Source organism: Pteropus vampyrus, unplaced genomic scaffold (genome assembly GCF_000151845.1).
Source record: "Pteropus vampyrus isolate Shadow unplaced genomic scaffold, Pvam_2.0 Scaffold233, whole genome shotgun sequence".
NCBI lineage: Eukaryota > Metazoa > Chordata > Mammalia > Chiroptera > Pteropodidae > Pteropus > Pteropus vampyrus.
In genome coordinates this window covers 409905-435376 of record NW_011889014.1, presented here as the reverse complement: position 1 = coordinate 435376, position 25472 = coordinate 409905, and the positions used below count along the sequence as shown (strand labels likewise).

The following is a 25472-nucleotide window of genomic DNA, read 5'->3' as shown; positions in this document are numbered from 1 at the left end:
ACAACACTGATAAATCTCAAATGCATTATATTAAGTGAATAAAGCCAGACTCAAAAGGCTGCCTACTACATAATTCCATTGACAAACCATAGGACAACAAAGAGGGGTGGCCAGGGCGTAGGGGTGGGCTTGACTACAAAGGGGCATGATGGAAGTGTCATATATCTTAATTTGGGTAATGATTACATGACTATATTCATTTATCAAAACTGATAAAACTATACACTAAAAAAAGCAAATTTCGCTATATGTAGATCATACCTTAAAAAAAAGAGGGGGAGAAAATCCTTCTGTGGCATCCTACAACTTTTAGAAGACAGACCAAAGTTTTCTACATGACCTAGCAGCTCCTGTCTCGTTTGGACTACTATCTCCTCCCTAAGGCTAGCCATCCTTGACTTTCCTCAGTTCTTCTAGTGTGCTCTGCTCAACCTCACCTCGGGGCCAATTCCTATTTATTCTTCTGCTCTAATAACCAAATACCACTTCCTCAGGGTGGAAGGGGATTTTCTATGACTCACCAGTCAATACCTCTGTGCCCCTTGTCATTTGCTCTCACACTATCTTGAATTTTTCCCTTTATAATTCACCACACCTGAGATTACTTGTTCACTACCTGTCAACTGTGCTGGATTACAAACTCCATGAAGGCTTCACTTCTATCTCATTCAGTGCTTTATTCCCCAAAACTTAAAGAGTATCGGTACTCCACTTTTTTAAGAAATTGTCTTTTATGCAAGGCATTTTACTGACTGGCTTGGACCTTACTTTGGAAATGAGAATTCATTTTCTCCTGTGGAAACATCAAAACCTTATTAAACTTTTGAAATAAAGTTATTTCGCAAACTGGAAACTTTGTATATACACATAGATCTAAGCCTATGGAGTTACTTAATTAAATATAAAAATACTTTTCAAAATATAATACATAAAGTCAACCAAGTCTGAAATCTTTTAGATACCCTATAGATACATACCTTAACTGAAGACCAAAACTGTCGTTGAAAAAACAAATAAGGCCCAGAATTTTTATTTTCTAAGACACTAAAAGAGAAACACAACATGACCAAATGTTTTATAAAGTCCCACATGATCCCTAGAAGAAAAGATTTCTACAAGTAAAACAGGTAAACTGAAGAATTAAGTAACTTCTTCAAATTTACAACTATATTGCAGAAGACATTAAGTTTAAAAAGTAATGGAAATTTATTCTGAGATACTATAGGAGAACAAAAAGCATTATTTGCTTTATTCCGCTTAAGGGAACAATTTCCCCACTGAACAATTTCCCTTTTTGTTACAGGTTTACACTACGTAGGTAAATTTATTGTTCAAGCTACTATTAGTTTTTCCAGAACTTAAGAAGCTTTATCTAAAAGACAATGGAGAGTATTATCATCTTTAATTTCTTAGGAGTTACTTACTTTTTGGGATATAAGGGCATGAATACATCATCATCTAAAGTTCTTCGCATTCTCAATAAAAGTGCTTTTAGGTACACCTACAGAGTTAAAAACAGATCACATATTTTAATAAGGAATGTGAAAACTAAAATTTTAGGAAATAAAAATAAGCCATATTCCAAATCATATAATTAAGTATTCAATTTTGAGTGAACTTTCTTCTCAAATTTTCACTTTCCTCACTGAAGGCCCCGAGGTCATTCATACCTACTATTCTGTCAGTTCACTCCTCCATTCCCAAGCAATAAAGCCATTTAGAAATCTTTCAGCCCCTCAACCTACTATGCAATGATTAAAGATCAGATGCATAACCTAGTTCTTCTCAAAATGAGATCAGTGAAAATATAATGATAGAGGGCACCCTCTCCACGTCTAAAAGGTGCATAAGAATGTCCACCGAGGGACAACAGCAACTCAAAGTTTGGAAACTAGTTATAAAACAATACTTAGTTGTTTTATGTGCTGTTTAAATGTTTTAGCATTTAAATAATCTATTATTAACCATTCTAGTAGTTTTACATTCGTTTTTCTAATAGATCCAGTTATGAAAGGTATATCTAGTCAGTCCAATTGTGAGTTAGGGAGGGGCGGTAAAAAGAGAGAACAGTACAACTGAGAGGCTAGCTAGACTAATAGTATTCTTCCATGTATATCTTTTAAAACTAAAAATATTATCTCAAATTTTTTTATATTTCAGGATTTATATGGGACCAGATGGTCCAAGTGGGAGAATCAGCTTTTTTGGTCATAACCACTCAACCTCTTAACTCTTGCTCATTTTCAAAAAGATAGAGAGGAAAACAAAAAAACAGAAAAAAAACTTTCATCGATATTAATTTACCTGTGTATTTTTGTTTTCTGCGTTCACTACTGAAGGATATCCATTTATTAATTTTAACGTAATTCCAACCATTCGTGAAGTCTGTGTTGTAGAAAAAGGATCCCACATATTTTCAGCTATCACTATTAAAAAAGAAGTAGGATGTGTTGAGACAGATATAAATTAAATCTGATGTCAAGCAGTCCTAAACTTATAAATGCCAATCCTGATTTTTTTCTCTCTTTAGAGTACAAGCTTCAGTCTTCTTTGTCCTATAAACTGTGGGAATTCTGACCATCGGGCAAATGGGGAGAAGGGAATAGATTCCTCTTATTTTCTGCTATTCAAGGAAAATAAAGACTATGAGGAAAGAATATTTCAATACCCTAAGAGATAACTGTGCCAGCACCAAGAATTTTGAACTAAACTTGAAACTTATTTTTAATATTTAAATAGGTGATTCATAATCTTTTGTGAGAAACTGATAAAGTAATAAACTTGTTCCCCACAAAAATGCATATCCACCCAAAACTAAGTATGCAGTTTTGCTTCAGGCAATCTTTAAGGGTCTCTCAAATTCACCAAAAGATCAATTACTGCTCCCAACTCCAGGTCTTCAAGTCCCAGGCTTAGCAACATCTACCCTTTAGCCATCTCTGGGCCCAGTGGTAACTTTGTCATTTATAATGTAATTTCTATGAGAAAATATGCTCTGAATAAAAATTCTTAAAAACAGACTTGAGAAACCCAATGTGCTTGAATGTTCAATTCAGAAATTTCTACCTGTTAGTTTTGGAAGAATCACCTTTTCCACAATAGTAGGTAATAGTGCGACATCCACGTCATCTTTTTCTTGTTCTCGTTCTTCACAACCATAAAACAGCAAAGATTCAAACCACAGCATGTTTTCAAAGTCACGACATTTTGCCTAGAAAATATTAAAAAGGTTACACATTTAAAATAGTGGCTACTGCTGCTTCTAGCCATAAGAGTAATAAGACCTGGATTTAGCTGTTAGTCATAAACAAGTCAAAAACCTGGACAAAGTACATGAAACATCTGTGTTCAGACAGTGGGCCACAGGCAGTACAGGACTATGACCCCTGCACGAAGGGAATCGAATGAGGTGAACTGCTGATCAAGAAAGTAGGGTAGGGGGCTGCAAGCAGAACACAGGCTTGCTGAGTAGAGCTGACAAAAACTGGAGTTCAGGGAGGCTGAGACAGCTGGAAGCTGTGGTGTAGAGGAAGGAACTACACAGAAAAAGACCTCCAAAATGCACACGGGTTCCCTCGGGCCTTTGTTGTATACTATGACGCACATGCACTGGGTAAAAATGCACAAGGTCTGGCAAAGAGCAACAGGCAGCTGTGGGCTGAATGGTTTCTAGAGCTCACATTCTTTTTCAATCATTTCCAGGGCTTTGACCTCAACCCTCTTTTCCTTGTAGTTTACATACTCAACCCAGCCAATCTCTTTCATGCCCACAGCTCCATCCATATGTTGGTGATATCCAAAACCATATCCTAAATGTTACCATTAGATATATACAGTGAATTCTAGTCTCCTCTCTCATATACAAGGCCAACAGGTCCTCTCGAGTCCACTTCGTAAATTTATCAATTTGTCTCACCCTCCCGATTTCAATTACCACTGACTTTTTAGTTCAGATCTTCATTTCGTACCTGCCTCATCGAGCTTTCCCATGAGGTGATAAGTTTTTCTAGAATCAAAGGACCAAGTTCTTCCTACTCATTCATGTTCATAGCCCAGTGTCACTCGATATAATTTAGGTGACTGAGAAAAGCATGGTATATAAATTGAAAAACAACAGATAGCCATCTTAAGAAGGGGTGGAGCATGAAAGTAGAGATCCTAAGATTATAGCCAGCTGCAATCTGTATCAACTATAGCCTTTGTGCCCTAACTCCCTTGAAAAATACTTTGCTTAAGCTTACATTTCTAGCTTTGAGATTAAAATTACCCAGGCGTATTACATTGCTTTCTAACAGTGACAGAAGCCACCAACCTCAAGAGGAGTCCAAGTGAGAAGCTGCAGCCTTATGAGGGGGTTGAACAACTTTGGCAAACAAAGGCCAATGTAAGCATCCTTGTAGGACATGTAGTATTTTGAACGCCATGCTTCAAACTGAGATTTAATACAGTCAATTGAATAGAAGCTCTCAAGGACATCTTCAAAAACCTTGCTGGACTCTTTTGAAATGCGATCTAAAATCAACAAAAATCCACAGAAAATCATAATTTAGTATGTAGTAGAAAAAACATAGTTCAATTTTTTCAGAATTTTCTTTGTAGCTTGAGCATCGATAGGCTCATTAACAAAAGAATAACTGTTAATTACAATTTAAAAGAATAAACAGATAAGTATAGGTTTCAAATGTTTACCATGCAAACCAAAGGGCAGGCACGCTTTCTTTTGTATAATTTTCTATTACTACAGTTTAGTTAGTTAAATAACACCTATTCCTCAACAGTTTGAATTTCAGTTACCATGAGTAATTGCATAAAATACAAATTTTGCTGCTAGCTCTTCAGTCCACAAATCACTGTGTAAATAACACATGTGCATCATAATCAGTGACCAATCATAACACTTCTTTCAGACTGTTGATTGTACTAACCGACATAGACAAGTATCAGCAACGAACGCTAGTAGGATTTTTAAGTGAAAGGTCGTCTGACACCCATGATGACTATAATGGAGAAACCTAGCTGTGATGACCTACTTCTCAAAATCAATCTTAACATCGCTAATAGTGGGACAATCTAACATTGTCATCTGTTATTACACAGTAAGAAACAGCATCCTGTATAAAGTATTCTTGTCACAAAAACATTTAACCTATATTTAATCAAGATTTCAGACCTAAATTCCAGTTTACAAGAAATACCGTGAGCAGAAGAACAAGTTGTACCATAAGGAAACAGGTTCTGCAAAACAAGCGGCCTGGTCTCTTCAGAAATTTAATGTCTTAAACAAACAAATAAATAAATAATACGGGCGTGGGTGCGTGTGCGTGTATAAGGCACTCACAAATATCCATTAATTCTAGATAAAGAGATATAATGACTGCACGCAGAGCAGGAACCCTGTGTGGATCCTGGCTTGGAAAACATAGAAAAACTCACAAAAACAAGACGAGGGCGGGGGGACCTGCTGCTAAGGAAAACTGAATACAGACATGATATCAAGAAATTTTAGTTAATTTTCTTAGGTGTGATAATGATATTGTGATTAGATGGGAAGATATCCTTGCTTTTAGGAGACACACACTGAAGTTTTTAGAGGGAAGTGCCATGGTGTCTGTAAGTGACTTTCAAATGGTACAGCAAACACACACACATATTCGCAGAGTGATGCAGCAAAGTTGGTTAGATGATGGTTAAGACCTGTTGAATCTAGGTGACAGGTATATGGGTGATCACTGTGCTATTCTTTCAGTTTGTTTTCTGTATGTTTAGAAATATTCACTGTAAAAAAATAGAAAGAAAATAAGCCTCTCCAACTAAGTTCCAAATGGCTTGCAGCCAACATAATTCCAAATTATTACAGCGAATGGTGGGAAGTGAAGATTCTTATTTGGAAATGTCTGGCAAAGAAGAGAACTGTCTATTCCTCTTGGTTGAAATTATTCAGGGATTCTCAAAATCAGGCGTTTCCTTCAGGGCTGAGTGCTCTACTGCCAAGCTTTACCTTTTCAGACCAGACAGGATACATTATGGTGGCCCTCAAAATCTGACACACTTTTTTTGTCACTTAAAGTTCTACAACTCCGAAGAGTAGAATCATTTATTCTGCCAGTAGTAAATAAATCTTACAAGATGTTGCTATTATTTTTGAGACTTCATCATGATATTCAGAAATAAAAATGGGTGCAATTTTTATAATTAAGAAAAGTACCTGGTTTTTACAATACAGAGGCCACAAAACTTCAAACCATCATTTCATGGTAAAAACCACGCCCAAATGACAATGAATCTCATTTCCAAATAAATGTCTAACCTTTTTCCAGGTTGAAATTTGTAATATCTGTAGACGTTTCTTCATCATCACTGGAAAGGCCTTCGAGGTGATCTGCCATCTTACCGGTTTGCTCTCTGGCTTGTCGACGCCGAGTCCTAAATAACAAACATCAAGTTCCCAAAACAGATAAAAGAGATTCCTCCCTTCAAACAAACCAACAGCAAGCACTTTTAGAATTACCTCCTGGCCTCCCGTTCTGCAATCCGACGTTTCGCGTGTTCTTGATACAGTGCCCGATCTCGTCCAAAAGAATCAAGATTTGGTGCCATCAGAGCTTTATCTGCAAAACAACAACAGTTAAAATTAAAAACTTTCCTTCAGCAATTTTGAGGAAAGAGTATGCACAGAATAAGCCATAATGATAGACTGCTTGCTAATCCCAACAGCAGGATTCTGCAATAATTGGTAAACCAGTTTTCTAATTTAGAGCAAATCTCAGTATTATTCGGGGTTCCCACGAAAAGGAGTAAAAAAATAAAAGGAGTTCAACAACCCTAAACAAATGCAACTGGGCTTAGTCACTATTTGTATGTCTAAGTAACAGAACTAGTTTATGCTACTGTGACAACCAAATAAATTAAAAATCTAAATTACCTGTGCAAAGGGAAAAATAATAGATTACTTTTTAAGGAAATACTTAAGCATCACATGTTGAATGATATGAAATGAAAGGAAAGAAACAGGTAGGATGAGAAAACAGCTTTGTTACAGGAGTTTAATGATTTATTCTTTTTATTCTAATTTTGCTTTGTAGAAATTTATTCTCTATTACTAATTTTAGAACAAGGACAGAATCAACACATAGACCAAAAACATACCTGAACAAGACCAACTTAAGCTTACTCAAACATTACTTTTAAAGAATTCTTTTATTTCTTTTTCGTTTTTTTCCTATTTCCCATCTCTCTCTCTAACTGTCTAGGGCAATTTTTTAGCTTTAGCTTACAACCTTCCCACCTAAATTTATATTCTAGTTACCATGTTTTTAGTTTCTAAGAATGGTTCTTGTTCTTAGAATATTCCTTTTTCTCTAGTGTCCTCTACTTGTGTTAGATGTAGGATACATTCTATTATCTCCCTGAGAAAACCAATTATGTTTTAAAGTTTCTGCCACCTGCATTCTCTTTCCTCATTCCCTTTGGTTCTCTATTGCTTGTGTTGGTCTGGTGATTGTTACTACCTCATGTAAAAGAATGAGACTGGAAGTCCTGTGGACACAGGTGGGAGTTTTCTAACAGAGGTGGCTTCATCAGACCGCTGAGTAGAAAGTCAACTCTTTTGCTGGGGGCCCCAAGATGTTAATGTCTCAGGGTCTCTGCTCTGAACCCATTCTCTCTCCAGAGAAGAGTTCTCTAATCTCTTGCCTAGGGTAGAAGGAATGAGGGAGACATCTGTCTGCAATACTCCCCTCATTTCTACATTTTGTTCCACACTACGAAGATGTTCTGTAATACAGTGAGTCCTCAATTAACATCGTCAGTTGGTTCTGTGCCTTTAAGGGAAATGAAGTATAAAAGAACCAGTTTTACCATAGGCTAACTGATGTAAATGAAGGTTAAGTTACTACGGCATCTTTTCAGTTATACGAAAACAGTGTTGAGTGAAATGAAGTTATTCAAGGACCTCTTATATTTGAGGACCTCTTGTATATGTTTACCAAAGGGAAGTAAACAACTCAAAGGATAGAAGTGGGGGGAAATCACATGCAAAATCAAAGAAAGTCTTTTGCATATTTTCCCCCCTGACGTGTCACCAATAGCAGCAACAGGAAAAATAAAACCAAATATTAGCTCTCTACACTTCAGTATATCCTAACTATTCTAAACCCCACTATTTTTTAAGTTGGCTTTCTTACTGAATTTTTCATTCATATTTCAAAATAGCTCAGATATTAGGAAGTATGTTTCAGAGCACACAAATTATAAAGAAAGGTTAGTACATAAAAAGATGCCCCAATTTTACCTCAACTGTGAGTTCACTATACACCACAGATGAATTAGCTAAAAAAATCCCAAACTAGAGAAATGATTCCTGCCTCTTAAGAGGTATCATTCATTAAAGAAATATTTTAAAGTACATTCATTACTATAATACTTAAAATGCTACTATGTTTATATAGTTGATAAAACATGTATTGAAGGAGATATGAGAGAGTAGATGGCTCAAGTGTGAGTCTCCATTTCTGTGAGAACTACGTATTTGTGGTGTTTACAAATCTAGAGAGATGAATTTCAGGCTTTAAAAAAAGACTGGAAATGGAACTGATACTTCAGTGTCCCATATAATTTTCCTCAAATCTTTGACAATTAATGAATACTCCCATCTAGGGCAGCATTTTTCACTTTTTCATTACCTTTCAATTTCTTTCCAGCTCTCGATCTATTTAACATACGCCATTCAACCCTTACTTCTAATTCCATATAAGTAAATAGCTCCAAATTACAAAGAACAGATTATAGGCAAGAAAAGGTATTTGATGAAATGTACAGAACACACAAACCATTTAACTTAAAAGAAAATTATTTCCCTTAGTAGGTACAATGGTTACCTGTAATCTGCCCCAGAAATCTGGTTCTGTCTGGATCGAAAGTGAGTGATCTGGGAGGGATGCATTAGTCATTTAGGTGCCCAATAGAGCAATACTCCAATTTAAACATATGTGGCAAAAATAGAAAGTCAAAGCCATTCACATGGCCCACATCTCAGTCCGATTCAGCTTTGAGGGTCGTATTACCACCTCTTTATGATGCTCCAAAACCCACCAGGCACACAGAAGGATGCTTCCTCAGGGATCTAATGTCTCTCTACTTTAGAGGACACGCTACATGACAAAGCATTGTTTTTAGAAAAGATATCACAAGGGCCCTTTCCACTTGGATAACCTGGAGTGGTTTTTTAACATGCAGATTACTGGACACCATCCAAGACCTGCAAGAATCTCTGAGAGAAGGACCAGGAAATCTGCACTTTAAATTAATATCACAGGTAATTCTGATGTACATTTCCATCTGAGAACTGCTGACAGGGAACAAAGAGATGACGAAAGAAGCCACAAGAAACCCATGCTGGGAATATTCCTATTAGAGCACCCAAGAATGTGGAGGGCACTGGAAAAATGAATTAAAAGGTTTAAAACGCCTGCTTAAAGAATCTCAGCTAACTAATAAGAGGTCTCCAATTAATTTTGGTTAATGAAAGGAATATAAATTAATGAAAGGAATATAAATGAAAGGAATTTCATTCAATTTCTAAGTTTTTACACTAATATTTCAAGAACTGTAGGCATCAACTGACTTACTAAAAAACTCAGTATAGTGTATAAGACAAACTAGAAAATACAAAAAATTTTAAATCCAAAAAAATTTTCCTTTACCCAAGGGGTGAAGCTCAAAATTCCCCCAATCTTGAAGTTGTATCATTTGTTACATAATAAAACCCCCTCTGCACTCCAAAATTCTCGTCCTAAACTCAAAATCTTTCACTGTGATCAATAACAGAATTTGTATTCATGTTATGAAGAGGATGAAAACAGGAAGAAAAAATCTATTAGGGCCAAACAGATAGTGGTTTTAAGATGAAATAATGATATTTTTCTAACTCTAAAGAATAAACAAAATGTACAAAGAAGAATAAGACGGACAGCATATTAGTGCATGGTTTTGAGCTCCTTTGCAAACCTATATTTCCTTAAACAAAACCCAAGTACATGCTGTTATAATTTTTCGATCTAACACAAGAGCAAGGGAATTCATTTATTAAAAAGAAAAAAAAAAAAAAAGATGTTCTGAGCACTCTAATTTTCAATTATGCTGCACTAAGTAAACAAGGTTGTTTAATGAATAATAAAAACCTTCAAGATGGACTGACTTGAATGGCTTGAAAACTCCGAAGATTCATCTTTAATATCATCTTGTCGTCTTTGGACAAGGCGGGAAGCTCGCTGTTTGTACAGCTGATGTAATGCTGATTCAAGTTCATTAATCAGTGGCACCTGTAAAAATACAACACACTCCGTAACACCAAACTCCTCAGCTGCTTACTTATTTGAGGGTTCCAGTCTATTTCCGGATTTCTGAAAAAGTACCCTCTATGGACAGAATCATCATGAATTCTCAATAGATTGACACAAATAGCAATTCATTTTTACAATGTTTAGGAATTATCACTTCTTTTAATCCATATAGAGCTATAATGTCCAGTGCCTATTTATTGGAGCAAAGGTGTGGTTAGGAAACTTAACACTTCAATATTAGTAAAAAGAAATGTGAAAAGTTTTAGAATAAAGTACTTGGAAGTCTTTTAAAGTACATTTTTAATTTTCTAGCAGCATGATCTGCCTCGCAATTTTTGTAAATTAAAATAAACCGTTATTACTGTGTGGTACCAAAAAAAAAAATGCAATGGCTCTATGAATATGTAAGAACAAGAATCTACTAACTGCTCAATTTTGGACACTTAAATTGCTCAGCCACTCCTCTGTACCTTATTATTTTGCAGCTTTATTATACGTTTTACATGTAAACTGCACTCATTTACATTAATAAGGAAAACAAAATTTCTAGCTCTCGTTAACCTGTCTGAAATCAATACATCTCCAACTCAGAAAGCTCTTATCAAATGTTTAAATTTTTCCATATTTTGTAATAAAATAATAGAATTCTTCACATGAATTATCATTTTACAAAGTCGATAAATGTTCCCAGGTCAATATCCATGGCTAAGCATTCACTTGGTTCATATGGAATACAAAAGTTTATAGAATGAGACCTAACTTAAAAAGAAAAAAGCAGAGAAATTCTCTTTATTCTTAACCTTATGTTATAACCAAATGCTATGAAACTTTCACAAAACACTAACGACCACTACACATACCTGAGGAAACTAGAAATTCTAGTTTCCTGGTGGTTAGTACAAATGGAAAATACATTACTTAGTTTGGGAACACTGGCACCAAGTATTATGGCAGCTTCCTGAACTGAACAGACTGCAAATGGAAAATAAAAAAAGGCAGGTGGAATACAAAGATGTCTGTAATAAAAGCAATTTTATACACTTGCATGATTCCATTGCAAAAGCAGAAAATGTTTGCAGAAAGGTCAAGCTTATGGAGTTATTTTATTCTTTAATAATGCCACACTATGGGCAATAATGTCCCCAAATCTGGACTGATTATCTTTGACAGCTGAGACCAGAGACTATATTTAAAATTTACTAGAACTGATTTTTTAAGCAATTACTGCTCTATCACTGTGATTTAACACTTCCCACCCCTTAATTTTTTTCAAACTATGCAGGATTCAAGACAAATATACCCATGTACCTAAAGTGCATTCATTTAGTCCTGGAAACTGTTACTGTTCCTCTACTATTAAGAGCTACACAGCTGAGGCTGCATCAGACAGAAATGAATTACTCGATTTAGTTAAAATTCCTATAATATAATTTTTCTGCTTAGGTAATTAGAATGCCTTTAACAATGCCCAGAGAAAATCCTGAGAATAAAAGCCCTAAAACACATTTTCAGCTCTCACTCATGTTTCTTAACAATATTGACTTATCTCAAGAGTATGCACCATGAACAATTTCTTTACCCTCTCCAAACTCAAGACTGTCATTGACTATTATTATTTCAAGACCAAATATAAGGCGAAGAACACAAAAAGGAAGATGACTACAGGGAAATAAAACAATGGAAAGTTAAAATGATCTGCAAATAATTAAAACCATTAGTTCAAAACCACTTAAACTTTTACAACCAAAGAAGGAAAAAAAACCCAAAAGACTGTTTATCTTTTCATGGTCTTACCCTGAAACATTTTCACAGTATAAGTAAAATGAACATTCGAATCTATCCAATTGTTCCTAAATATTTCCAAGGTGACAATGTATGACATTATTCACTTAGCAGGGGTTTCTTAATAAAATTGAATGCATATGAAAATGTCAAAATAAATAAAATTCTCATCTTTAAAAGAGGGAATTAGCTACCTCTTTTAAGTAAAATGTGGTCACTAAACGATATATAAGGTTTAAGATCTGCTCCAAAAACATTTATCTAAGTGAAACCACGTTAGCATAATCTGAAATAGGCTTCTCTAGAATTAGAGTAATCAAAGAGAAATGTACTTAAAATTGAAAACCATATGATTTAGATATCCTAGTAATCTAACTCAAGAACTGTATAATCTAGTTGATCATTTACTGTCAGTATTTTTTAAGAGTTCAGCTTGCAAATTGGAGCATTTAAGTTTACTCGGGTAAGTTCCAAAGCAAAGGCCAAGATACTTAAGAAAAAGCTCTACAGGGACAAATCTCACTTACAAAGTATGGTTTAAGACAAAGATGCTTTCTCTAGTCACAAAAGGTTAGAAAAGCTCCCACCATGCCCTCTAGGCTCAAAAGGGCTTTATTAGTAGGAAAGACAGGACTGCCAGCTCTGACACTTATATCCACACGTCTGCACAGAGGCAAGCTTATGCTTCTTCTAGCCCCGTACTGTCACCCTAAGCCACTGATCTGCCACAAGGGACATATCATAGCTCAGCCTGTAGCTCCTTCTCCAGAAATCAGATATAAGGACAAGAATGTGATAAATCCTATGGAGAGGACCTGGTGAATGCTGTCACAGTCTGGATCTGACCACAGACTGGCCGGAACCATTAAAACCCTTTAGGACGACACAGTCTGGCAAGGTTCTTTTGCAAACCTTTCGGCATTTTACGGTATTAAAGCAATCGAGAGATCACAAACTTAGAATAACTCATTTAAACATACCATTCCGCTTACAGATTCTATGCTCACAGTCAAAAATAAGGGAAAATGTGCCTTCTAATCCTGCATCACTTAAAAGTTTAGAGAGGATGTTCAAAGCACCACCATTTTAACTTTTTAAAAGATAAGCTAGCAAAGCCCACAAATATTTACAAACGAATTCATCAATTAACATTTACTTTAAAGAAAAATCAATTAAGAGGTTGTTTAGAAAAAAGGGGATTCTTTATGCAGCTACTTTTAAAAATACAAATTGTACTAAAAACAACTGAACTTCATACTAAAATAAGTGACTATCAAACTGAAAAAAAAAAGGAACTTGGAAGAAATGAGACTTTAAAAGAAATTATGACCATTGAATGGTTTCTGAAATGAAGCATAGGCTTATTTAGATAAAAACTATTAGCAGCAACAGTGACCAACTTTATCTAGGGTAAAAAATAAAAAGTAATAAAATTTTGCAACTTTATGCATATTTGGAATTACTTGTACAAACAGTTTAAAGATAAGTTTAGACCTGAACCATAAAAAAGAAAATTCCATCAGATGAGTCTCTTATATTCTAATAATCCAGGGCAGGTCAATAATTTACCATTTATTAATGTAGGACTTGCCAAAATCTTATTTAAATGTGCTTTATCTTTTTTTGTTTTGTTTTCAACAAAGGTAGTATATTTGCTCCCACGACAGAATGCCGCTAATGCAGAAAATGAAGCATGACTTTTCATCACTCCTAAGGTTGAATTCAGTGGACATTCTCTGAGAAATACAGAAATGATCTACACAAGGCCGTCTAGACCTAATTTTGCCTTATTCAAAGAGATTAATATTTTTACATTCTTACCTTTTCACTGAAACACTCAAGCAAGTCTTGGACATACCCTCGCATTTCTTGCAAAAATTTATACCGTTCACCAATACCCCCAGAAGACCCTTCTAATCTTTCAATAGCCCTGGTAGAGTCCACTCGGCTTTGCAGATGTTTCTCATGCTGCTGTCGATTTGTTTTGTGTAGTTCTTTCATGGAGTCCAACCTTAAGAACACAAAAGGATAAATATAACATATTTACACCACAAAATTTATGCTGTCAGGACTCTTGCAATATTATAACGCATTTAGTTCCACTATTAGAATATAAAAATACTTGGTGTGGCATCTTTTCATCTGTACTGCTTTTTTCTCAAAAAATTGGCAGTTTACAGACTTCATATAAAGTTTTTTGATGGGCTAACCAAAATCTCACTGTTTTGCTTTTCCCCCCATATCTTGACTACACTTTTTCAGAGTCCAAGAGGTGCAAACTCAGAACTGTCTTCAACAAGATCATGGAGTGGCATTCTAAAAAACTTTTCAAGGCTTCCACAGAAGTAATCCAAGCAGGTAGCAGAACAAAGGATGAAGTCATCTTCTGTTTAGCTTTTGAAGATGGGCCAGTGAATCTTCTTTGCTGATAGTCTGCATCTGCTACCCCAGACTACATGTTGCCTGAGGGAACACAAAGCTAGAGGACAGGTCTTTAAGAAATTGATCTGCCCTACCTGTCTTTAAGCTGTTTCTTTACCAAATCAATAGTAACGGGAGTCATCTCATTACTGGGAGTTTTGAAAGGGACTGTATTATCTGATTTTTGAGATTTGGCATCGGATGATCCATAGGCTGTATAACTATAAGGAATGCCATAGGATGAACCGTAAGGCATTGTCTGGTAAGTGTTCTGGTAGTACATATTCACTTCAGTAGGCTGACTTGCTTGAACCTAGAAAAAAAAACAGGATATATATGAAAACTAGTAGCTAAAACTATGAAAAGAATATCATGTCTTTAGAGTTAAAAAAAAAAAACAAAAAAAACCTAACAACAAAAATTATACCCATTTTCCAAACAGTATGTAATTAGAGTTCTTCAAAAGCAAATAAAAGTAGGGCTGGATGAATGTTCTAACTCTTATGAGATTACTGGATTCATTTTTAATAATTTTCAGAAATATAGAATATCAAAGAAGTTTAGAGTTGCAAAGGGCATTAAAAAAAAATCCAAGGCTGCCATTTTATCAATAGAAGAGGATAAATTACTTGCCATGGTAATAGTATAAACAGATAAACAGAGATTAGCATTTAAGATTCCTGATATCTAGTCCAGGACTTTTCTGGTCAAAACACTAGTAACGAAGTTTACATTCATGCAAGAGTCTGTCTATAAAACAAATTATAACTATTTAGGAAGATATTTTTCATCTATGGCAACTTTTTACATTACTGAGAAATCTATCTTCTACAAAGTAATTTTTAAAGTCAGAAAAAATAAGTTATATAAGAAAGAAACATTTTATCTATACAGTGATTCTCAAACTTCAGTATGCATCAGAATTACCTGGAGGGGCTTATTAAACAGATGGCTGGGCCCCAGAGCTTCTCATTCTCTAGGTCACAGGTTTGTGAGAATTTGCATTTCTAACAAGCTCCCAGATACTGATGCTGCTGGTTGAAGAACCACTTTGAGAAACACTGATTTAAGAACCTAGAAATTCTTCCATCATTTGACTATAAAAAACAAAATATAATACAGTTTCTTCTAAAACCTTAATGGATACCTAACTTTGTAATTTTCTCAATTATGTTACTTGAACGAATGACAAAGATTCCATTCAATATGCAATATGTTTTTACTTTAACAAAACAGGTAAAAAAGGTTTTTATATTTATTTTTAATTTTTTAAGTTTAATTTTTTAGTTCTTACCTGAGGAATATTAATTCCTTTTCTTATCTGCTCCTGTTCCCATCGGCTGAGCTCTTCATCCTGTTCTCCAGTTACTAAAGCATCATCGTCACTCCCCTCAATACCTGCAGCCACAAGCAGCGGGGAAAAAAAGCAAGTAATACCAGAAAAACAGGGAGAGAAAAGATGCTACCCTGATATTTCACAAAAATTAAGCAAAACTATTGTTATTACCTCAACCCTACTAAAATGTCTATTATGATCTCTCTCTCTCTCTCTCCTCATTTGATACTCTTGACTTTACTTGTCTTATACAAAGTATCCTTTGAGGCAAAGGGCAATATTAATGTAACTCCTAAAATCTTAGATACCCTAATCTCTGCGAGATTGACACCAGTTCAACAAAGGGAAGAACAAAACCTAATGTCTCCCAAAAATGTTGAGCCAATTATACAAATTCATGCATATAAAGTGCTTAGCACAATACAGTCCAAACAGGAAGTGCTCAATAAACGTTAGCTATCACAATCATGCTAGTTTTTTTCAAAAAAATCACAGTACAACACTTGAACCCATGCAAGAACAGTCCTCTAACATTAAACAGTTAAATAAATGTAGGTACTTTTTGTTTGACCATTCATTTTGACATCAAATCACATGTACTAGCAGTGTAACAGGCTATCTTATTAAATCAAGTTACCTATTTCCTCGGCAATTTTTTGTCTTTGAGACTTTTCTTTCACAGAAAATACTATACGGCGTTTCTCATCATCATCTTCATCATCGCTGGCATCATTCTCATCTTCTCTAACAAGGCGGCCTTTACCAGGCTCACTATCATGAGGAGTGAAATCTCCCAATTCCCGGGCCATCTGACGCTTTTTCCTTGCAGCATGTATGAAAGCTGCATCTGGAATTTCTCCTACGAACAAATGGTAAGGATTATAAAATGTATTAGAGTATAAAGTTTCTATTTTCTTAAAACTATGAAGGGTAAAATAATCTCACCAAGAAAGCCCTACCACAGTGATAATGTTCTAATATTAGTTGCTGGCACTCCTTTCCCAAACTGTGCCTGCAATCCGACTGATTTATTTTTAATTTAGCTGAAATAGAAACTAAAAGTCACTAAGGAAACTAAAAAGTATATAATGGCAATATGTATGGAAAGTGTGTGTGTGTGTGTTGGGAGGGTGGAGGACTCCACCAGAAGCAGTTTTATTTTAACTGTAATTTTTTTCATTTTTAAGAGAAACAAAACAAAACCATATTACTAAACTAAAAAAAATAAAAAATAAAAATTTAAGAAGTGTCCACAACTCACAACCCTAAAAAACACTATTAGATTTATAAAATATTTCTCTTGCAAATGGTTTTGAGTTCATAGGTAAGCATATCGAATATATAATTATGTGCCTAATTTCCCTTCATGTTAAAACATACGCTTTTCTCCATGTTGTTTTATATATATATAATTTTAATGGCTTAGCATTCACTTAACAGATAAAGCACAATCTACTACATAATTAATTGACCTTCTCACTCACAGTAAAAATTAATGCCTTCCTACCCATTGTTCTTTTAATAGCTATGTAATATGCCATCATGTAAATGTACCTTAATTTACTAAGCCATTACTCTCCTGCTAGACTTTTTTTTTTTTAATTTTGCTCACCACAAATAATGTTGTGATAAAAACATTATTTCCTTGGAATAAATTTCCAGATATGGAATTAGGGTCGAAGAGTAAGAACATTTGACATCTGTTGATACATAGCGCCAAATAGCTTCCCTTAAGGACTGTACCAGCTAGAATGCTACTAGATCTATGTATATAACTTTTTATAACTTTAACAACTCAGGGTAAACATTTTTAAATTTTCTAAATATTAATGAATTAAACAATATCTCCTCATAATTTAAATTTGGCTACTTATTGATTCAAAAGCTGATTAGCCAGTGAAGATTTGCAAACTATTTCATATATAAAAGTAAAACTGAATAAAGTGTGAACAGAAAACTAGCAGCAGTTAATTTTGCTTTTAATAGCAGTTCTAAAAATGTTAAAGTCTTAATCTGAAATACATAAAAAGACTTTAGTACCATTTATCCATTTATTTAAATCCTACATTTGTTCTGATAACAAAACTGCCTCACAATGAACCTGGAAAACTGAGAAGTTTCCAGTTCCCTCACTTTTTATACTTGCAAAAGTTAACACCTTGGCTTCAAACAAGGATGTCCTAAGAAACACAAGTTAGCTAAATAACTCTTTCCCTAACAACCGTCTTTGCAGATGGCCCATTCTTGAGGGCTTACTTCAGTTGACAAGCACTTGCTAGTACACACCTGGACGGAGAACATTCAAAGAAGATAAAGCATTTGAAAAGGCTCCCCCAGCCTTTGGCTTTTCTTCTTCCTTCTCACTTTCCATATCCATTTCATCTTCACCATGTTCACTAATAATAACTCCATCTTCTTGACTGCTGTCCTTAACATGTCCTGTTTTGTCCAAAGGTGGTTCATCTACATTTCGAAAAAATTGATTTTAAAACAAAATCCATAAATTAAGGAGGCACTTTTTATTTGATTATGGGCTCAACTCATTAAAGCTGAAACTATTTTAATTGTTTACAAAAACCTCAAACCACTGATGTATGAAAATGAAATAACACAACAGACATAATTGGGAGATTAAAATAAAATAAAGGACACAGGGATGCATTTGAGGCCCTGCTCAATCCCCTCTTCAGTTAATTTTATCGAAATTTTACTAATTTATCAAAAATTAACTGTTTCTTCCTCTAAGCTCCCATAGGTAACAGTTCGTACCTCCTTGAAGCATTATTTCATTTTACATTCTAGTACTTCATTAAACTCTAAGCCCATTCAAGGCAGCTTCTATCAACAACAAAGGTTACAGATCAGGTAAACCCCTCTGTGATGAACGCTTTTCTGGGATATCTTCTTAGCTCATAACCATTTTTCGCCCATCACCTAAAGGGGTGAGACCCAAAAGTTACATTTACACTGTGCAACCCTGACCCCACTGCCAGGACTAAATAAATATTTAAGAGTGAATTTGTGACTGAAGCAGAGACAACCTGATTCTTTCTGGGAATCCAGAACTGGGACAGACACACAAGTCAGAGACCAGGTGGCACTAAGAACCATATGTATACCAGGAAAGGTGCTATGGAGTGGCCATATTCTGCCAAGTAGACAAGGAAGAGAGCTCTCTAACTCGGTTCTAATTCTCAGGCCATTCCTAAGGCCAGTGTCAAGACTGCTTTCCTGACACTGGGTTTCTAGAGGCCTACGGTGTTTTACTTTACATCAAGTGGTTTACTTATAACTAAATAGTCTTACCACATCCTCCATCCCAGGCAAAAATCAAGAAAATCAAAATGTTCTCACCTTGAAGCACTCGACTCTGGCAATGGGCACAATAGGCACAATGAATATAATGAAAGTAAAACAAAAGTTTATTCTAAATACAAAAGATACCTTCCTGTTTCCTTCGTGTGTTCCCCTCCAAAAATTGCTTCAAAAGTTCTTTTCTTTTTAAACCACATTCTACTCCCCTAAACAAGAGTCCCAGGAATCATACCCATGCCATGCCCCATCTCTACACGTTTATTGAGATTTAGGTCATTCTGTTTAGGCCCTTTAATTTTTTTCCTGTTACCATCCTACCTCATTAGCCATAGACTTGCTTCTGAAGTGCATTCTGAGGCTATGAGATTTCAAAACTCACTTTATCAGATGTATATGGTTAGATGGAGTCAAAAACTACCCATTTCCTTCTACTCTCAAGTAACACTAAATCAATGGCTTTCAACAGACAGAACTGCAAAAGGTCTACCAGATCAGATATGCTCAAATAATGATTCCTGAAGATTTTAAAAGATTCAATATATCATTAAGTTCACAAGTATTTGTGAATGAGCAAATACTAGTCCAAAACAGCTGAATTTTTGTTAGTGGTCACATATTATGCTTCTGGACATCTTTATAAGAGAACTTTTTTCTAGGCTCCTCCTGTGCCCTCAATTTTATTTTTTTACCACTACTTCAGGACACTCGCTCTCACAAATATTCTCATTATCTTGATTAGGCTCTCCCTCTCCTTCAGTCTTCAGAGATGTAGGCTTCTCTTTATCAAAAGCACTTCTACTTGATCCCAATGGCCTCTCTAGCTATCATCCTCTACTTTAGCAGTCCCCAACATTTTGGCGCTAGGGACCAGTACTCCTCTGAGATATCCAATATGAGATAGAGTTGAGATGGTGATGCTAGCACTGGGAGCAGCTGTAAATACAGATGAAGCTTCACTCCCTTGCCTGCCATGCAGCCTGGTTCCTAACAGGCCACAGGCCACTGACAGGTACTGGTCCACAGCCCGGGAGGTAGGGACCCCTGCTCTACTTCTCTCTGCCAAACTTCCCGAAGAAGCAGTGTGGACCTGTTGCCTTCTACTTCCTCACCAACTTGCACACACATCTCAACCCCGGCAAATGGCTTTTGTGTTCTCCCATTTCAAGTTCACTAACTAACCTCATGGCTGCAGCCACAGCTAATTCTTACGGTATCATTGAGCAAATGAGCAAGAGATGTTCCTTCTTCCAAGGAGACACAGCTTGCCTAGTGGATGAATCTCTTTTGCCAGATGCCTTCCTCCAGCAAAACACAGCAACCCTGCCAAAAGCCCTTCCTTTGTCTTTACTTTTCCTGACCTTTCTGGAACTATTTCATACAACCTACCCATCCTCATCTTGAAACTGTCCTGTCTTTTTTCCTTTAGCCTTTATGATTCTTATAGCTCTTTGGAAAATCCTCTTTTCTCTGTGTATGCTTATTACAGGTAGAAGTCCTTGGTCCTCAAGAATTTTTCATTTTTGCTGCTCCCTCAACGCCATTTACTTTTGGTTTTAATATTATCTCAAAAAGCACCATACCTAAATCTACATCTCCAACTGTTCATTGGCTATTCCACTCAAATTCAAGTTTAAAAGTGAACTCATTATTTTAGGAATATCAAAAAAATAGGTTTCCAAGTCAATGCTACCCTCGTTTTGAAATTAATGCATCTCTACACATCTAAGGAGGATCGGGGTAGGAAGAGTTCGGGTTTGTGAGTCTATTATTGAAGAGCTCCACGGCACCATTATTTCAGGGATAATAATGACAATCTATAATATGAAGGTTTCACTTCTGGGGAGGACGTTAACTGAGTTATCTGGTGAGAGCTTTGTGAAAGTGGAACAATGGAAGAAGTCACGACGATGGCATTGTAAACCTCATACCTACTTTAATTTCTTTCTTTTTTTCTTTTTTTTTAGGCGAGGCAACCCTTGGTTGATCTCATAGAATGCAAGGACCTTGTCAGCTTACAATCTCATATTTTTATGCCTACAGCACCCGGTCTTCCTAGGTGGTCTCCCATCCAAGTACTAACCAGGCCCAACCCTGCTTAGCTTCTGAGATCAGACGGAATTGGGCTTATTCAGGGTGGCATGGCCGCAGACCCTACTTTAATGTCGAAACCCACTAGAGTAAATGGTCCTTTCTCAGGTCTCACTTTTCCTGACCTTTCCTGTACTATTTCATCATACATGGTTGATTTTCAAGAGATTTGGGAAAAATGAAGCAGTTTCCTAGACTCTAAGATAATCGGTTTCCCTAAAAATATTCCTCCTCCCACCCACCTCCTCTATTTCTATATATACATAATTATTCTCTCAGTCACCCTGGCATGAAAGCTCAAATTTAACTATTTCTTTTAAATCCAATAGCTAAAGCATACATGAAGCCTACTGATTCTTCTCTTGGAACATTTCTCAAATAATCCTTTCTTTTCATTTCTTCTCCCATACCCACAGCAAACATTTTTCCCATGAAGACAGGAAAAGCCTGTCTTGCTAGACCTTTTTAAACCCACCAGTAAGGGATCAAAGCTGACCCCTGCGTTTAAAGTGCTTTATGTCTCCAATCTCTCCTTATGCCAATCTGTGCTAATACCGGGTTAAGGTTTCAAAAGGCATTTATCATGTCACCATCTTGGCAAGCCAATGAACAAAGCAACTATAAACCCCTTACTGGATACTAAACATCCTTCACAATCTGTCGACAGTGTATCTTTCTCCCTAAACTTCTACTTCCTCCACAAATCATCTACTTTGTCATGTGAGGTATACTTGCTCTTTTCCAAAACAGCCTTAGTCACATTAATCTTTAATGATAACACTATATTTTCCCTCTTCTATCTTTTGGAATTCAAATTATCAAAGCTCCAGCTTCAAATTGCACTTTGTCTGTGAACCATTCTTTGCTCCATCTCTTAAAAAAAAAATGTACTTACCCTTGAAACAATTCATTGGACATTTTGCTTAACACTGGATCCAATTACTTGGACCACATTTAAGTGCTGTCTCCAAAATTAGATTTTAAGTTTGAGATATAATAACATACTTTTCCACATTAAGCCTGTAGCTGACAAATGGAAATAACAGTTCTATCCTTAAGTCCATAAAAATAAAAAGATTTCCCTAGGGCATTTGCATGAGAATAACTCAGACCATCGCATATTATAGTGGATCTACTTTCCTAAAGACAAATAACTGGTTAAATATTTTAACTTAGATGTGAGAACAGGAAAGATATCTGTACAATGTAGGCAGGTGCCTCACACTGAGGAGTCTTCATCCACATATGTGATAAGGCTGTGGAGTGGAAGTATCAACATTAAACTTAGGGCATTCGTAAAAGTTCTCTAAGAATTAAACCAACTGTAGAAATATCACCAAAGAAAATGAAAACCTGTCTTTATAAAATATAAGTATAGGAATATGCACAGTACTCCCTCAAACAGGAATAAACTTGTGTCTCAGGTTTAAATAGGAAACCTTTCTCTGTTCACCAGCAGTCTGACTAGCAGGAAATTAGGAGAGGATTTCATCATTGCAGTAGAAATATTCCAGGGGCGAAGTGTCTGTCTTTTCAAAAAATGCATTTACAATGCAGTTCTGTTAGAATTAAATAGAACCGTATTGCCACAGAATTTGGACCCTTGACAATGACAGTCACCTGAAAGAATTCACAGTGTATACTTTACAGCAAATCCGTTCAATCCCTGAGTGCTTTCATGTATTCATTTCAAAAGAACCATTTTAATTTGGTACTTACTGTCAGCTGATGAGTTGACGTCTGTCTTAATCTTTGATTTTTCAAGATCTTCTTTATATTCTTTCTTAAGTAATTTTACAATCTTTTTGCTATAACTTGATTTCTTCACTTTAAAAACTTCTTCATTTTCTTAAAAAAAAATTAAATGAAGTCTGTAGCATCAATTTTCAGACAATATATTCCCTTTTAACTTTTACATTTTATGTGCTTTTTGAATTCTTCCAAATATATACTCATACACCCCAAATCATTACATAATTCGAAGTTATTTGAAGTCTGTCATAGATTTCAAAAACTGAAGTTAACTTCATAAATTAATCTGGAATAATGTGAATTTGAGAATTTTTTTTAAAGGTCTAACATATATAAACTACACAAAATTTTCCTTTTTCCTATTATCTTCCTTAAATCGCCTATTTCAGGAGAGAAAAAAATCATTGATAAAGCACTTAATAACCAAATTACTATGATATCTGAAACAAAATATCCAAAATCAAAAGGTGCTGACTAACAGAGCTGTCAATTTTTAGTAACTCTTTATCCATCACAAACTGACATAATGTTATTGCAAGAATAAGCTGCGAAAACACTTTTCAAAAATAACTTGTGATGATGTATTCATTACCTTTGATTTAAAAAACTTAAAGTCAAACACTTTACCAAATGGTCCTTGCATCGTCAAAAACAAAAATCTGGCGGTAGTCCTCTCAAACTTAGAATACAAAATAACAGATAAAAGAGAAACTGTCTACCTTACTGGAAACAAAAGCATCTCACATCAAGACGCAAAAGAGATGTCCAAAAGTCTTTCTTTCGTATTTTATAACACGGACTTAACTGGGCTATATAAACACACAATCGACTGGTCAGAAAGTGAAAATATTTAAGGCTCATTTACAATCGGAAATCTAAACCCACTACTGCCTGGCCTCTTTCACACCTGACTGGATAAACTGCCTTGAATTCCTATTACACTGTCTCGCTTCATTGTCCAAAAGTCGATGCGAGGAAGGCCGGATTTCTGTACTCCTATTTATTTTTACGAAGAAACTTAGGTTCGGCGTATGCAAGGGACTGGCCCAAGGTCATTCTGAATCAAAGCTTCAACTCCTGGACTCTGTTCCAGACATAGGACTGTTCCTCCTTACAAACCCGCCTTCCGGTCAAGGATGTCCCCACAAAGCACCCAGGAGACGTGGGCACCATGACCTGCAGAAGGATCAGATAAGTCAGGGGACCCAACTCAGGTTGTTCCTCTAACACACCCGCCAGAAAAGAGGCACGACAGGGGATATCGAATTTGAAAAACTCGATCTGAGCTCTGGCCCCTCGTAGTAGAAAATGCACAGGACGATGAGGAGGAGGAGGCGGTTAAGAAAAGGCTGGTGGCGGCGCGGGAACGCGTCGCCTGCCGCAGCAGAAGGCCGGAGGCGGGGAAAGATGTGCGGCAGGTCGGGCACAGAGGGGATTCAGGATACGGAGGCTGGGCGTCCCAGGAACACGGAGACCCCGGGCGTGGGGCTGGGGTAGGGATGCCGGGATCTAGGATCCCGAAGTGCGGTGGTTACCTTCCTCCTCGTCCTGGAAGCTGAGCAGGCTGGCCCGGGGCACTTCTTTGTTCTCGCGCGGCCTCTTGCGCTGCTTCAGCCCGTTGCCAGGTTCCGCGCCGCCCGGGAAGCAGCTCCCGGCCTCGGCCCCGGGCCCTGGGGTCAGTGCAGAAGGCGGTGGCAGCCCGGGGCCCAGTAGCGACTCTCCCCCGGGGGCCCTGTCGCTGCCGCCGGGGCCCGGCTCTTCTCCAGTGCCGGGCGGCGGCAACAACGGCGGCGGCTCCTGCTCCTCATCGCGCTCTCGCTCCTCCTCCTCCGAGTCATTCCGCTTGCGCACGTTCACTCGCCGGGCCTTTCGGAACATTCCCGCGGCCCGCACGGCGGTCTCACACCCGCTCCCACACGGCTGCCCGGCAGCGCCGAGCTCGCGACGGCGCACGCGCGCTCTCCCAAGCTCCCGCCGGGTCCTGTCTTCCCTCGCGCTACCACGCGCGCGGAGCACGCATGCGCTCACGCTCTCACTCCTTGAAGAGAACTCCGCGCCTCTCGCGAGAACGTCAGGTTTTTGCACTGTCCTCTTTCGGCGTGGAGGACTATTGGGACGAAACTCTGTGACTCCAGTGCTATCCAATGGGTCACAAAGAGGATCATAGAGATGAGAGGAAAGAGTAAGCTCCGTCGTTCTTCAGCGAACTGTGCTGCAGTGCGTCTTCCGCACTTAAGCGGGGCAGTCACGCTAGGAGACCTCCCGCCACTGGCTGGGAGGGACAAATAGAGGAGGGGGAGGAGACAGAAGGAAAATCTGGCTTTGGTAAGGGAAAGTGGGGTCCAGGTACTGAGATGATCTCCGAACTGTGAATTGAGGTGTGAAATGGTAATTATCACTAACTATTGAGTAATACTCCGTATTTCCACAGCTTTACA

The 25472-nt window shown here is 37.0% G+C and overlaps 1 protein-coding gene and 1 pseudogene across 1 annotated transcript in view; both read right to left on the bottom strand.

The window, feature by feature from the left end:
• The window catches only part of PAXBP1 (PAX3 and PAX7 binding protein 1), a 31155-nt gene extending 6088 nt beyond the window's left edge, over positions 1-25067 (bottom strand). Inside the window, exons 1-15 of the mRNA XM_011373840.2 lie at positions 24570-25067; positions 23002-23130; positions 18166-18342; positions 16517-16738; positions 15838-15941; positions 14639-14856; positions 13944-14133; positions 10196-10319; positions 6509-6608; positions 6308-6423; positions 4313-4512; positions 3067-3211; positions 2305-2426; positions 1425-1501; positions 978-1044 (exon numbers count right to left, since the gene is read on the bottom strand). Of these exons, the coding sequence (XP_011372142.1) occupies positions 978-1044; positions 1425-1501; positions 2305-2426; positions 3067-3211; positions 4313-4512; positions 6308-6423; positions 6509-6608; positions 10196-10319; positions 13944-14133; positions 14639-14856; positions 15838-15941; positions 16517-16738; positions 18166-18342; positions 23002-23130; positions 24570-24912 (2334 nt within the window). The 5' untranslated portion in view covers positions 24913-25067. The remainder of the gene's footprint in view (positions 1-977; positions 1045-1424; positions 1502-2304; positions 2427-3066; positions 3212-4312; positions 4513-6307; positions 6424-6508; positions 6609-10195; positions 10320-13943; positions 14134-14638; positions 14857-15837; positions 15942-16516; positions 16739-18165; positions 18343-23001; positions 23131-24569) is intronic.
• LOC111728857 lies at positions 21226-21344 on the bottom strand (annotated as a pseudogene).
• Positions 25068-25472: the final 405 nt, after the last annotated feature.